Source organism: Elephantulus edwardii, unplaced genomic scaffold, assembly GCF_000299155.1.
Source record: "Elephantulus edwardii isolate Elephantulus edwardi_28Jun2011 unplaced genomic scaffold, EleEdw1.0 scaffold00003, whole genome shotgun sequence".
Lineage (NCBI taxonomy): Eukaryota > Metazoa > Chordata > Mammalia > Macroscelidea > Macroscelididae > Elephantulus > Elephantulus edwardii.
This window is the reverse complement of record NW_006399753.1, coordinates 25,223,610-25,239,545: the sequence shown is the minus strand read 5'-3', so window position 1 is coordinate 25,239,545 and position 15,936 is coordinate 25,223,610. Positions and strand designations below refer to the sequence as shown.

The following is a 15,936-nucleotide window of genomic DNA, read 5'->3' as shown; positions in this document are numbered from 1 at the left end:
ATTGGCACAGGACAGAGCAGAGTTTAGGGCTGTTGTACATAGGGTCGCTATGAGTCGCAGGCGACTCAACGGCACATAACAACAACAACAACATTATAGTAGCACCATGCTTCTGATGTCAAAATCCACGTTTTTATTACCGCTAATGGATTACCAAAAATTTATCAGCTCAACAAAGCACAAAATATCTATTTTATAATTTTCAAAGTTCAAAGGCTAAAACAACTTTAATGATACCAACTTTAATGATACTAAACTGTGTACCATCCAGAGGTTCTAGGGGGTGAATCTGTGTCCTTGCTTTTTCGAGGCTCTCCAGTCTCCGTATATACATGGATTATGGTCCTTTCCTCTACCTTCAAAGCCAGTAGTATAGCATCTTCAATCTATCACCCCACATCCACTGTAAATCCATCTTTATAGCTCCTTCTCCCTCTCTGATTGACTCAGCCTTCCTGCCTCTTTTTCTTATAAGATCCTTCTGATTTCATTGAACCTATTGGAATAATCAATATAGTTGCTCTAGCTCAGATCCTGTATTTGGCAGATTTACAAAGACCTTTTGCTATGATATATGAGCTATGCACAAGTTCTCGAGATTTGGACATGGCCATCCTTGGAAGAAGGCATTATGCTAAATCATATCTTCTTCCCTATAACAGGCAATTGGATACATGCAAAGACCTCTAATGTTCAAAATGTTAGAATGAAATGATTAGGGAAGGCTAAATAAGAGACTCAAAGCTAATTCTCTTGAAAGCCATGAAAAATCTGATCATGTTAATGTAGAAAGCATTAAAATGAGATGATAGGTTTTTGGGGGACTCTAGAGGACAGGAGTCCATGCAATAACATAACAAATGGGTTCTAGGACTATAGTGAGGTTGGTTTTAATAATGCAGGAGGATTAACTACATTCATAGGCTGAAAGTCTCTGTACCAGAACACCCCTTGTGCTGTTGGGGCTACATCTCTGCTTGTTTCAGTCCTTCGCTTTTCCTCTTTATGTTTCTTAAGAACTATGACTCAATGCAAGATTGTGATAAACACTTGCTGTTTCATTTTACTCATCTCTTTCTTGGTTTTATAGTATTCAAATGAGAGAAAGAATATCTAAAACTCTGATTATAAATTTGACTTGGCATTATGAATATTAAGAAAGAGGATGAATTTCCTTATTAGCTGAGGGATATGCGTATATTGCAAATTATAGAAAAATTTATCCATGCAAATGGCTCTAAGCCTTATGATATGTCTTTTGATATGATACTGCAAACAAATGTAAGTTAGGTTATAAATTACATATTTTGGTTTAATAGGATTTAGTTTGTCGCTCCTTAAATTAGTTCTAAATCAGTTTTCTAAATACAAAGTAGCTGATCTCTTTTTAATACATACAGATTAAAATAGCAAAACTATTGATACCTTACAGAACATTTACTTGTCATCTGGAAGATGATATCTCAGACTTCTTAAACTTGGTGGGCTTCCACCCAGAAGACACTGCCTGTATTTCAGTTGGTATTAAACAAAGACATCTTGCATTTATCTTAGTAAGTTTTAAGGGGGAAAACCTGAAAAAAACCCTCCAAACAATAAATACCTTAGTTTTCGATTTCTGCTCTACAGTTTAAATTACTATAGATCTTATAAATGTTGGTACATCTTGCTCTGTGCCGCCATTTAAGAACATTTTAAATTGTATATTTTCTGGGTCAGTTCACAAGAGAAGCAGGCATCTATTTGCTACTTGAATTTTATTTCATCTGTTTAGATACGATGGTGATCTCTCCTCCTCCCCCGCCCCCCCTTTTTTTTACAATTGTACTTCTTGAGTCAGCAGTACAAGTGGATGACATTGAGAGAAATGGGAATCCCAGAATATTTAACTGTGCTTATGTAACCCCAGACATTGACAAAGATGCAGCTGTCCAACCAGAAAAATTGAACACTTCATATTTAAAATGAGGAAAGGGTCTGGTGTCAGTATTGTATCATTTCTCCATACCTGTATAATATGTATGCTGGGCAAGTAATTCAAGAAGCTGGATGTAGCATTCCAGAAAAAGAACGTAGCATCCAGATTGGAAGAGGGCTAAGTAAGTACATATGTTATGCAGATGACACAATTTATCCTACAGAAAGTGAAGAAGACTTGAATCATTTACTGAAGAAGATAAAAAACTACAACCTTCAATACAAACCACATCTCAACATCAAGAAAACAAATATTCTCACTGCAGAATCAACAGGCAACATCATGATAGATAGAGAAAAGATTGAACTTGTCAATTATTTCATTTTACTTAAACCCATAGTTAACACCTATGGAGACAGTGGTCACGTAATCAAGAGGTGTTGCACTGGGAAAGTCTTCTGTCAAGGACCTCTTTAAAGTGTTAAATAAAGAGCAAGGTTATCAGCTTAAAGACTAAGATACACCTGATCCAAGACATGATATTTTCAGTTGCTTCCGGTGCATCTGAAAATTGGACAATGAATAAGAATGACAAAAGAAGAATCAATATCTTTGAGCCATGATGTTGCTGAAGAGTATTCAATAAAACATGGACTTCTCAAAGGACAAACAAATCTGTCTTGGGAGAAGTAAAATGAGATACTTCTTACAGGCATGAAAGATGAAACCATCTCACATGCTTCGAGCATGGGGTTCAAGTGGAACTACTCCTTGGGAATAACTACCATGCTAAGGAAGATAAAGGGTGCGTGAAAGAGAGAATAACACTCATTGAAAAAGATTGACACAATTTCTGAAATAATAGGCATGAGCAAGTGGAAATCATGACAAAGAAGCAAGATAGGGCAGAGTTTCTATCTGTTGTTCTTAGAACAGCTATGAGTCAAAGTTGACTCAAGGGCATCTAACAATTGCTTGAGTGTTAGATTTGTAGTAAAGCCACAGAATCTGGAGATAGACTGCCTAGCTCCCCTTGCCAACTCTGAAACACACTAGCTACTAATTTTGAAAAAAATTAATAAATAAATTAAAACCTCTATTTGCCTCTACCTGTGAAGTAGAGATAAATCCTAAATATAGTCTCTACCTCATAATGCAGTTCATTAAAATTTTCCAATAGCATAAAAAAGTAGTCCGCCGATATGAAAAAATATTCAGCAAGGGCACATTTCACGTTTGATAAGTCTCACATTTAAAATTTATAAAACACTACAACACATCAAAAGGAAAAAGACAAACAACCCAGTCACAAAATGGGCTGAAGATATGAACAAATGCTTCACCAAAGAAGCATGTCACTTGGCAAAAAAATACATGAACTAATAGTCAAAATCACTAACTATTTGTGAAATGAAAATCAAAACAACAGTGAGATAGCCTCTCACTCCAGAAACAATAACAAAATTCAGTAAGACAGCAAAAGTGGTGAGGATGTAGAGAGATTAGAACTCTCATATACTACTGGTGGGAATGTAAAATGGTACAATCACTATTTAAGGAAGTTGAGTGCTTCCTCAAAAAGCTGAAAATAGAAATTCCGTTTGACTCAGCTATTCTACTACTGGAAATGTACCGAAAAGAAATCAGAGCTGTGGCGCACACAGATCTAAGTACATTCATGTTTATTGAAGTATTATTCACAGTAGCAGAGAGAAGGAAGCAACCCAAGTGCCCATCAACAAACAAATGGATAGAGAAAACTATGCACCCCTAACAAATGTGGTGCATCCACATTTGTAATATTATGTAGCACTGAAAAACAATGAACTGATAAAACACTACACAATATGGAAGAGTCTGAAAAACATTATGCTGAGTGAAATATCTTAGTCACAAAAGGACAAAAACGGCATAAAACCAGTGTTATAACAATAGGATAAAAATGAGGTGGAATAGCAGAGCAGGATAAGAATGGATAGTTAATGAACATTGCACTAGAAAAGGTAAAGGGAAGGACAATCTAAAAGGAATGGACAATTAGGAATTATATATATGAAAATTAACAACCTGGAACAGGACAAGTATTACAAAGTGAATTGAGGGAGGAGATGAAAGAAAATGTGTATGAACCAATACTAATCTCCTTGTGAATTTTCACTAAAATCACAATTTTTAAAAAATGAATTAAATCTAACACACAGAAGGGAGTTCTGAGGGTCTAGTTGTAAGAAGCTGTGCTGCAGCTCCTAAAGTCTAAGACATAGAAAGTGATTTTTATACACCTGCTACTATCTTTTCCTTTTCTGAGCATTCAGGTAATACCCACCCTCCCAGAATTCCACTGAGCTCAGCTGACAGGGGCTTCAAAGCAAGACAAGGCCTACATATATAACTAGCTTCAGGCCCTCGGGCCAAGAAAACAATACTTCCATACCAGATGTAGAGGAGACTTCACCCTCTCCTGGGAAATTATCCTACTGTGACAGCCAGCGTGCTGCAAACGAAAGAGCAGAGGCATTAAATCACAAGAACTCAGTCCTGGAGCAGAAGCTCAGGAGCTAACACTTTTCCTCAGAAATGTCTCCCTAAACTTGGTGCCTGGAATTTGGACTTAGAGCCTCCTAAACTCAAGAGAGATCCACAGCAGTGTGAGGCCCTAGGAATCACAGAAATTAATTGAGATCTCAGCGTTGGATGGGAGAAGGGAGGTGTTGCATGAGGTAGGCAGAGTAGAGGAGATGCTGGTGGAGCAGAGAAAGATATTGGTGAAAACATACATGCCAAGGTGGGTGGGGTGAGGAGTGTGGCACTGAATCTATTGGTTACAATGGGGAAATGTCTTTTCTCTGCTCCTTTCTGTAAAATGCTTGTCTGTCAGATACTGTTCTAAAGCTGACCGTTCAAATGAAGACAGACCAGGAAGAATGATTGCAGACCAGGAAGAAGAATTGACCATCCACTTCCAAAATAACAGACCTTCAAAAACCCCATGAACAAGAGAAGACACTTAGAGGAGTCTAGCAGATACGGCAACAGAGGCTGAGCCCTCAAATACGGAAACACAAATGAAGAGGAGCAGTTGTAAGCAGACACAAGTAATTGGAACATGGAATGTGAGAAGCATAAATGTAGGAAAATTGGACATGGAACATACAAATTTTAACATAATAGGTATTGGTGAAATGAGATGGGTTGGCATGAGATATTTTGAATCAGACAACCATATGATCTACTACGCTAGAGATGAAAAGGTAAGGAAAAAGGGAGTTGCTTTTATAGTAAAAAATAATTTATAGCATATAGATCTTAACTGAAAGCAGAGAGTATCAGAGGAATGTTTATCAGTGTTTCATTAACTATGTAAAGGCACTTGACTGTGTGGATCACAACAAAATGTGGTTCTGAGAATAATGGGAATCCCAGAACACTTGACTGTGCTTATGCGAAACCTGTACTTGGACCAGGAAGCAGTCATCAGAATAGAGCAAGGAAACACTTCATGTTCAAAACTAGACAGGGCGTACATCAGGGATGTGTCCTGTCTCCATACCTTTTCAATCTGTATGTGGAACAGGTCATTCGGAAGGCTGGATTTTATTAGGAGGAGTGTAGCATCAGGATTGGAGAAGACTCATCAACAACCTGTGTTAAATAGATGATAACAACCTTGCTTGCCAAACCTGAGGAGGACCTCAAGTGTTTGCTGCAGAAGGTCAAGTGCTATGCATAGTCTTCAATATGGATTGAAGCTTAACATTATGAAGACAAAGATTCTCACCACTGTGCAAGTTGGCAGCACCATGAAGGATGGAGATAAGATTTTGGTTGTTAACAATTTCAGCTGGCTCAGTTCCACAATCAACACTCTTGACACCAGCAGGAAATAAAAAGATGAATTGCACTGGGGAGGTCTATTGTCAGGGACCTTTCCAAAGTGCTAAAGAGCAATGATGTTAGTCTAGAGTCTAAGTTGTGCCTGATCCAGGCCATAATCTTCCAATTACTTGCTTTGCATTAGAAAGCTGGAAATGACCAACCATGACAGAATAAGTGATGCCTTTGAGTTGTGGCGCTGAAGAAGAGTCATGAACATACCATGGGCCACAAGGAGAACAAATCAGTCTATCATGGAAAGGATAAAACCAAATTTCTCCGTGGAGGCAAGAATATGGAAGCTCTGTCTCACATACTTTGCGTACATGGCCAGGAGGGACCAGTCCTTGGAGAAGGACATCACGCTTGAAAATATAGAGGGGCAGCACAGAAAAAGAGACCTCAGATGAGATGGAGTGACACAGTAACTGGGGCAATGGAGGTCGGTGTATCGGAATCAGTGAGACTGGCTCAGGACAGGGCAGGGTTCAGAGCTCTTGTAAATAGGGTCACTATGAATTGCAGGCCACTTGATGGCACATAACAACAATAACAACATAGGTTTGTGGTTTTTTTATTATTGAATGCTAATATTTAAACCTATTTCTTTTCCTCCACCAGTATCTTTATCTTAAAGATTACTTTGAATTTGTGCACTTAGAAAGTCCAGTTGAGGTCATATTGTGAGATAATTTTATTCTTTTAAAGACTTTTGTTCATTTCGTAAAACATGTAAAGTTTTTAGTCCATCTGATGCTCCTCTAGAAGGTGCTGGAAATGAGAGTATTCATATCTTCCTCCATCTAGTGGTGTGGTTCATACAGACTTGCACTACTAAACCCAAAGGTGGCATTTCTCCAGACATTTGAGGCTCCCCAGTAGAAATATAGACAATATCCTTCCATGTGAGTTGTTATTGTTGTTTTTGTTGTGTGTTGTCGAGTTGAGTACGACTCAGTGACCCTGAACAGTTGATCTGAATCTTGCCCTGTCCTGTGTCACCCTCATCTTCTTGAGCCCATTGTTGGAATCATCAGATCAGTCCATCTCAATACAGGTCTTCCTCTCCTTCATTGGCCCTCTATCTTTGCAAGCATGGAGGAATAGCCTCACCTAGCTACACGTCTAAAGTATGTGAGATAAAGCTTCACCATCTCTACCTCCAACGGGCTACTCTGGCAACACTTTTCCAAAACATACAGCCTCTAAAACCCACAGGAGGAGTCAGCTATGAATTGGTTCTGACTTGGTGGCAATGAGTTCTGTTCAAAATCATTACCCACTTCCTCCAACACTATTTTTTGTTAATGCTGCTGTGTCACACTTTTCTTTGTCCTTCTTCACATATTCACATGGCTGATTCCTACGTGATTCAGCGCAGATGTTCCATTTTCAGGACGCTTCCTTGGCAGCTGCCACCTACTTATCCACCTGCCCATCTGGAGGGTGTCCTTTACCCACAGTAACCCAAATTCCCTGCGGCAGTCCCATAGCAGTAATAATTACCCATCTCTCTTTCCAGCCTGAATGCTCTGTGGAATCTTATCATAGATCATCTTTGCTATTTTCATGAATACTTATTGAAAAGAAACTTTGTGAATGAAAGAATGAACATAATTGGGTTTTTTTTTTTCTTATTTCATCTACCCTTTTTTATATTCATGCTAAAAATTGTTTGAGATTTTCTACTTCAATTTGTTGGCTTTAATATATATTTGGATTCTTCCAAAATATTTTAATATTCCTAGTTCTTTTCTCATTTCTCATTTTAACAACTTTCTTTTCTTCTGACTTTACCTAAGTAGATTTCCATTGTAAAATAGACACAGTCGATATGAGCTAGCAAGTGTTCTCTTAATGAAATAAAGAGTTCAAATCATTTTCTATATTAACCTATAGGCAGAAGCTCTAGTGGCCTATGTGAATAGAAAGCTACCAGTCAACTGTAAGGCCGATAGTTCGTAGCCATCAGTTCCTCCTTAGAAGAAAGGTGGACAATTCAAATTCTTTATAAATGCACTGTAGGGTCAACTATCAGTCAATTTAACACCCATTGTCTTGTTACACATTTATATTTAAAAAAAAAACATTAGCCACAGCTACAATTGTAGAATGTGCCTTCTATATTTAGAATTATAAAAAATATTTACATTTTGAAAATGTCCTGAAATGGAATCTAGCTTTGGAAATAAGATCATAACAATGCATTTTGCTTTGTGAACCCTGACCAAGACTAAATTTTTTTTTACTTAGTGTTTTTTAACAACACATCAATGCATCTGCATCAACACTCTGCATCAAACCATTGACCTGTCTTTCCAAACTCTTAGCATACTCTCCAGTGACCTTCAGGTCCTCTTTATGGCCTATTATGTCAGGGTTTAAAAACAATTATGTGGAAAAAAAAAAACCCATCCCAATTATGTGCTTAATGAGAAATGTGGATAAACGTGTATCACCTTAATGTTGTGAGAACATATTTTTCTAAACCACTGAACTCCAAATTTGGAATTTTCTGAAATTTTGAAAACTTTTTTAAAGTTTCTAACTGGTGAGAGGAATAAGCCATAACAAGCAAATACAGCAATGGACCATCTTAAGCATCTTGATTTTAATTGGTACATTCTTTTCAGAAATTCTTTTACTGGTCATAGAAACTGTGAAATTAGAGAATTTCAGGATACAATGATGGCTTCAGCTTTTTCTCATTGTTTTCTGCATTTGATAAAGCTTTCATTTCATCACAAAGGAGAGCAAGAGAGTTGGTTATATAACATCTCTGTGAGTGACCATAGAACTCTGGTAAATTGGCCTCCTGGAGTGAGTTACTCTCTACTTCATGGACATTGTGTTACTGTGTCTAGTGGGTGTTTTCAGCTTCATTTTCTTTAATCCTCTCTTTTCCATAAATGAAAGTTCAGGAAGGCAAAATGCTTTTTCATTACCTGGGTAAAATGAAGTGTGTTAGCTTACTGGTTTTTAAACAAACCTATAAAACATTATGCCTTAAGAAAACTAGCTCTCCCAATCACATAATTTGTTGTGATTTAAGAAAATGGGAAATTGACCTAAGTTGGATATATCTTTAGTATAGAACATTTTGTTGTTGTTGTTGTTGTTTAATGCTGTTGAGTCGTAGATGACTCCTAGCGACCCTATGAATGAACAGCCTGAGCACTGTTCGTACATAGAGTTTCCAGAGACAAGCCATTTTGGAAGTAGATGCCGCTCCTGCTTCCAGGCTTGATTTAGTTGGGAAGCTCCAGCCAACACTGTCCACCATGGATGCCCATTGCCGTGATTGGCACATCACTGTCACAGGCTTCAGCATCACAGCAACCACGAGTTACCTCTGCACAGCAACACACAGACCAGTGCTATACCACCTAGAAGAATGTTTGACAGGAAGACAATTTGAACCTGGCCGAGGGCCACAGATGACAATCACCCACCTTCGGCTTGGTAGCACAGCTTCCTTCCACTAGGCCAACGTAGCTCTCTCTTGGTCGTCATCATTGTTACTATTGTTTAATGCTGTCGAGTCGTAGACGACTCATAGCGACCCTATGAATGAACAGCCTGAGCACTGTTCGTACATAGAGAAATAATTAAAAAAGTGTAATAAGTCATTTCTCTAAGAACCTAGAATGGGGTTTTGGCGGCCTAGGGAGCTGGGCTGCTCACCAAACGTGGCGCCTTTCTGAAGGTTTAAATTCAGCAGTTTTTCCATGGGGGAAAGACGGACAGTCTCCTACCATGTGATGAACAGTCTGAAAACCCAACGGAGGGTGAGCTATACCTCAGTTCTGACCTGATGGCAATGAATTTTAGTTTGGGTGGTTTTGATGATATTATCGGATTTGATGGTATTAGCCTTTTTTTTTTAGTATTTTTCAGTGCTCTATTTTCTTCCAACATGCTTCCCTCTTAGTTGTTCTTACTTTCTAGGGTTTATTTGATTATACAAAGGATTAATATTATATATGAGTCAGTGATTATCAGTAAGCAACTTTCTACATAGGGTGTTGAGTTAATTACAATGCTAAGAACTAATAATGATGGATCCAAGGTCCAGCTGTGCCATTAATTCTGATGATTTCAGAGGATTCCCTGAACTTTGGGCTTTAGTTTACTCATCTGACCAACAGCTGATGAATGAGCACTTAATCCCAGAGGCAAATGCATTCTAACACAGTGGTTTGTGTTGTTAATATTGGGAAGGAGTCCCTGGATGGTACAAATAATTGATCTTCTACTAATGAAAAGATTGGAAGTTTGAGTCTGTGCAGAGGTGCCAGGAAAGAAAGACTTGGTAAATAACTTCTGAAACTCACAGCCACTGACTAACCTAGAAAGCATAGTCCAATTCTTGCCCAAGTGGAATATCCATGAATTGTCTTTTGGGTTTTCTCCTCTCCAAGTTAAGAGGCAAACTTACTGATTAAAATAATAATAATCATTATTGTTGATGCTGTCCAGTTAAGTATGACCCATAGCGACCCTATGAACAAAAGACCTGAACCCTATATATAACTATCATAGTTTCTCAAAGTTCATAGTTTCCAGAAACATGTGGTATATATATATATAAAAGTAATGATTTTTGTATCATCAGCCTAAAAGGTCACAGTGTGGTGACCAACCCACTTAATGTTCAGGCCACTGACATCCTAACCATTAATCCCAGACATATTCCAGTAGAATGAAATACAATAAAAAGGTGAATATTTTAAAATAAAGCATCATCTCTGAAGTTGATTTAAAAGCAAGTGACATTTCTTATAATAAAAAACCTTGAGTAAAATCACAAATGCTTCATACCTTCTAATCCCTTTGAATTTTGTATCTTGTTTTTATCATATTAAGTAGAATATATTAGTCAGAATACAAGTTGGTGTTATATGCCACCAAACTGGAACTGACTCATAACTGACCGTCCAGTGGGATTTCAGGGACTGAAAATCACACAGGAAGAGATTTCCCATCTTTCTCCCCCTGAGCAGCTGGTGGATTCCAGCCGAAAGCCTTTGGGTTAGCAGTGTAGCTCCTTAACACTAGGCTACTAGAGCTCCCTTTAGGAATGTTTCTTTTAATAAGAAATGTCTATGGAAAGCAGAACATTCAGTGAAAGGATAACACAACACAATTCGTTTTCATGTATTCATATTTTTTCCAGCCCAGAGAAATTGTCCATTTAATTGTCCCCTGCTAAAAGAAACATGAAACACTAATAGTAAAACAACACAATTCAATAAGATAGCTCAACATGTGTGTGAGATGAGAGAACTAGGAAGAGAAAATATAATTTGGCTTTAAATTGGGTGGATTCAACTATGGTTTCACAATGATGAAATCAAGTACATTCTCCTTTATGCAAAAGCAGAGCGTTCCTGTGAGACCTTTCATAAATTGAAAAACATAAAACAAAGATGCAATTATACTATTCTTTTATACAGAAAAAACTAGAATGTTCCAAGACCTAAAGAATAACCACCAAATCATATCAAATAACACAAAACCCAAAATAACATTAGCAAACACTGTTCACAGACACGGTACAAAATTATGGAGGCTGATGCTGAGATAGTGACTGAAGTTTTCCTGGAAAGAGCTTGGTTAGGTACCACTCTCTGCTCAAGATGTGTGCTGCCTCTTTGATGATTTGCTGCAAAACAAGTACTGAACACTATGTTTGCAGTTTCCTTTCCTGGAAAAATAAGTCAGTCTTACAGAGAGCAAGGTATCAGAAAGCTAGTTTTGAAAAGCTGAGGGATTTCTATATTCCAAGCAGTCTGTGCATCCTATTAATTAACACCCATACAAATAAAAGGCAGGAACCATTAAAGGGAACAAGAAAACACAACATATAAAGATACACACACATAGATACACACTCACACACGTGTGTACATGTATACCCTTAAACTTACACCATACCCAGTTGGATTCTAAAATGAGTCCTTGAAATGATATTAGAATCAAATTGCTTTAAGAGTCATTAATAAATTGTCATGTAGTGAAATAGCACAATCAGAGCAATAGATGTTTTTAAATATAGTTTTAAGACCCACTGTACACACAGTAGGTAAATAACTATGGACTCAGCATCATGAATTAGCTCTTTTTTTTTTAACTACACAGTGACGTATATTGTTCAATTAGTTCTTTTATACCAAAAAAAGGTGGTTAGACTCAGAATAATCTCAAAGATCTTCCTGTTTATGATAACTGACCAGGATTGTTTTGAGGTATGTAATTCCTACCTCCTTGCATTTTTTTCAGGTAGATGCTTAAATGAGAAAATAACAGACTGTCTGGAAGTAAATGCATGACTGGCAAAGTTGTTTTGATGATACTGTTGTTTCTTTTTTACATAACACATACCTCCATGAATAAAAGAAAAATGCACAGCCTATAATTCTCATAGATGGTTTAGCCAGCTGTAGATCTACAGGAGAGAGAAAAAGAAAGGGCAAACTTTAAGACTTGTTAAAAGTTCAGTCAGATCACATTCAAATCTGCTGCTTACTAATTTTTGGTCATGAGAAAGTTTCGTATCCTGCATGATTATGTGTTCTCATATTTTATAAAAAAACTTACAGAAATTTAGGCATGCAGTTCCAATCCTTCAGCTGCTCCAACGGAGAAAGATGAGAAATCTCCTCCTGTGCAATTTTTAGCCTCTAGAGGGTCAGCTGTGAGTCGGTTCTCAGTAGCACAGGACAACACAGCAAGACAAAAATCTATTGCACTATTATTTCACAGTCTTGTTAGAAAAGTACATGAAGCACGCTCTTATGATATTCAGTACAATCCCAGCGCACAGTCAGCACACAAGGAATGTTTGTCATGTCTGGAAAGAGGAAGGGCCGGAGACAGAGAGGAAGACCCTCAACAAAATGGATTGACACGGTGGTGGTAACAAGGAGCTGAGCTCAAGCATCTCAGAGATCCTGAGGGTGGCATAGGCTGGAGCAAGGTTCAGGTCCTTCGTTCATAGACTCGTAATTAACTCCATGGCACCTCGCAAGAGCAAGAAGATTTCGTAACTCTTTCATAACAGAATATTTCAGAAATAAGAACGAAGAAAATATCTTCCTTTGATATTTATATAAGCCTGTGCTAGTCTAAGGACATTCTCAAGGTTTATGCAAAAGCCTGAAGAGGAGAGGGTGACCGGGAGACATCATAGAAAATATCATTAAATATAGCAGTGTGTTTTAGAAAACAGAATCGTTTCAATGTCCTTGCTGTTCATTAAGTGATACTGTTTCCTTGATAAAGCCTGGCATGTGTCTGAACATACTACATTTGTTTTCAGCTACTGTTGGCCCCAATAAGCCCGTGAGTGGATTTGCAGAAGACAGTGCTACGCTCCAAGAGAGTGTGTCAGACCTCCAGGAGGTGGTCTCCTTGAAGGAGCGGATGGCGAGGTACCAGGCAGCGGTGTCCAAGGGAGACCGCCACAGCTTCTCTGCAAATGTAAGCGGCTCCTGGTGGTTTTGTATTAGGTGCTGTCTTTGTCATCTGCGCTTCTCACTTCCTCTTTGCATCTGCAATGAAAAAATGCAACTGGTCAGAGAGCCCGAGCCTGCGAATGTTGTTAATCAGATTCAGAAGATCTGAATTTGTTTCAGTGCTGCGCCATATTACCTGTGTGAATTTTGGCTACTAGCTTTAAGCCCATTTTGCTCTTAACTGGGAAATGCATGATGTATCCAGTACAGAGTGTGAAGGAGCTCGGATGGCACAAGCCGTTTGTGATGCAGTGGTAAACTAAAAGGCAGCCCTGGTGGCATAGTCAGTAGGCAGTTGTGCTGCTAACCCAAAGCCTCTCTGGTGGTTCGAATCCACCAGCAGATCCATGGGAGAAAGATGAGCAATCTCTTTTGCAATTTAGAGCCTCTGAAAACCCAATGGAAGGTCATTATGAGTCAGTTACAACTTAACCACTATGAGAAAGAGAGGGGAAAGAAAGTTAACTTGAAGGTTAGTGGTTCTGACTCACTTAGTGGTTCTTCAAAGGAAAGGCCTGGGAAACTGCTTTCTGAAAGATTAGAACCAAGAAAGGTAACATATGGGAACTGCATGAATCTGACCACCTATTAGCTCCTAACAGCAGCAGAGGGTCTTTTGGCAGAGGCAAAGAGATAATTTATGTGTAAACCAGAAGGCACTGAACAAATGTATTATCATTGTCATCGTTATCACTTAACCTATAGCTATTCTCCTCAGGAAAGTTGGTAATTAATTTGAAATTTTAATACCATGGGTCTGCATCCTGCCCTCCTTGGTCCCATACATGGTTCATTTAAATGCACCGGCAGTATAATTTTTTTTGCTTTTCTCATTTCTCTGTATGCACTAAATCCATTAGGAGCAGCTTAATCAACATAGAAATGAGAGAGATTAGCCATGGAGGCACTGTGCTAAACCAATTATGATTATAGGAAACTGCAGGATTCAGCAAGACCACCAGTTTTTAGAGCCAATACATAATAAAGGCATATTCAAAAGAATTTGTTGAGCTCTCTATCTGTGGCCTTCAATCCATGGGATGTGATGAGTCATTTTATTAGCCAGAGCTTTCCAGCTTAATGGAATATAAGGATATTTCTTTTTTAATTATAATTTTCAAATTAGCTAAGTTGTTCTTTGAATCCAACAAAAATATACTGAGAAACAGGAAATCAAGAGGGATGGTGGATGAATGAATAACCCAAAAGAGTGATGTTTTAAAATAGCTACTGTTAGCACTCTTTACAAATTATTTAGAGGCAAGGCTGACTGTGCCAAGCTCATTAACAATATTACAATTCCAGATGACATTTCGGTTTTTACATAGTCATTAAAATACATTTTAGACACAGCATAGATTTTGAATGAATGTATCAAAGTGACATAAATAGTAAGATCACAAATCTAAAACAAATCATCACACCAGTACCTCCAGCCAATCTGCTTCCATAGCACCCCCTGCTGGATAATTGTGGAACTTTACTACAAATTAGTGCTCTTTATTGATGATATACACTTTAGGAAACAGTTTATTTGGAAATACCTAACTAAATGCAATTTACTTGGTAACAGTCCTTTATTTGGAAGACTTAGGTTGTGGTAAACATTGGAAAACTATACCATAAAACAGAGTTGTATCAGTGCATCGTGTTTATTTCAGTTATACTTAAAAAGGGTCGCATCAAAAACCTAAAATATCCCACTATTCAACACAAAAATCAAAGATCTAAACACAGTCCACAAATATTTAATCATGAGATATTTAACATTTTTCTGGGGCTTTAAACTCTTTCCTGCCCTATTTGCAGATGTGAAAACTGAGTAGTTTATGGGGGATTACATAATTATAGTCACTGTCGTTATAGAACAGACTTTATAGCACTTTTAGACACAACTGGGTAGTTATCAAGCCAAGATTTATTTATCTCACTTCAGTAATTTATAAGTATATACAGTTGTTTCCTTTCATAGAAACAATAATTTCTGGCCCAACCAACACCTTACTTGATCCCAAATAAAATTTTTGGAAGGAAGGGCATACATACTGTTTAAAAGAAATGGGCAAACATCTACATTCCTGCAGCAAAATAGCTGCCATGCCTGGTAAATTGTCTTGTGCTTGTTTAACTGTAGGGGAGAAATGACAAAAACTCATTTTACTAAGGCTATACAACTAACTTCAAATATAAAATCTATAAATTACTGATTTTGCCCTAGAATAAATCCATGAGAGTTTCACATATTTCTGTAGCTGACTATGATCAGATTCTCTTCGTCATAGACTCAGTCAGGACATTTGGTTGAACCTGAATGAAAGTCATGATCTGTAGAAATCCCTGAAAGGGAGACATAACCCTTGTTGAGCAATGAATTAAAATGTTAGATTCTGTGCTACACAATTTTATTTCTTTTATGTTGCTATCATTCACAAGAAATCATGAGGAAGATATTGTTATTCCCACTTTAAAAGAAAGAAAACTAGGATTCTCAGATTCTTGTTCAAGGCTTTAAATGGCAGAACTAGGATTAGAATCACTGTCTAATTTTCTGAAATTAAGTGATGTGAGAGGAGCAGTAGTAACATGGAAAAGGCTGAGTCTGACTTCTACACACTTCATAAAGGGGAG

General features: G+C 37.7%; 1 protein-coding gene across 1 annotated transcript in view; it reads left to right on the top strand.

Annotated features, from left to right (window-relative positions):
• Positions 1–15,936, top strand: part of XIRP2 (xin actin-binding repeat containing 2) — a 442,953-nt gene that overhangs the window by 352,045 nt on the left and 74,972 nt on the right. The window contains exon 3 of the mRNA XM_006879480.1: positions 13,113–13,273. Coding sequence (XP_006879542.1) covers positions 13,113–13,273 — 161 coding nt within the window. The remainder of the gene's footprint in view (positions 1–13,112; positions 13,274–15,936) is intronic.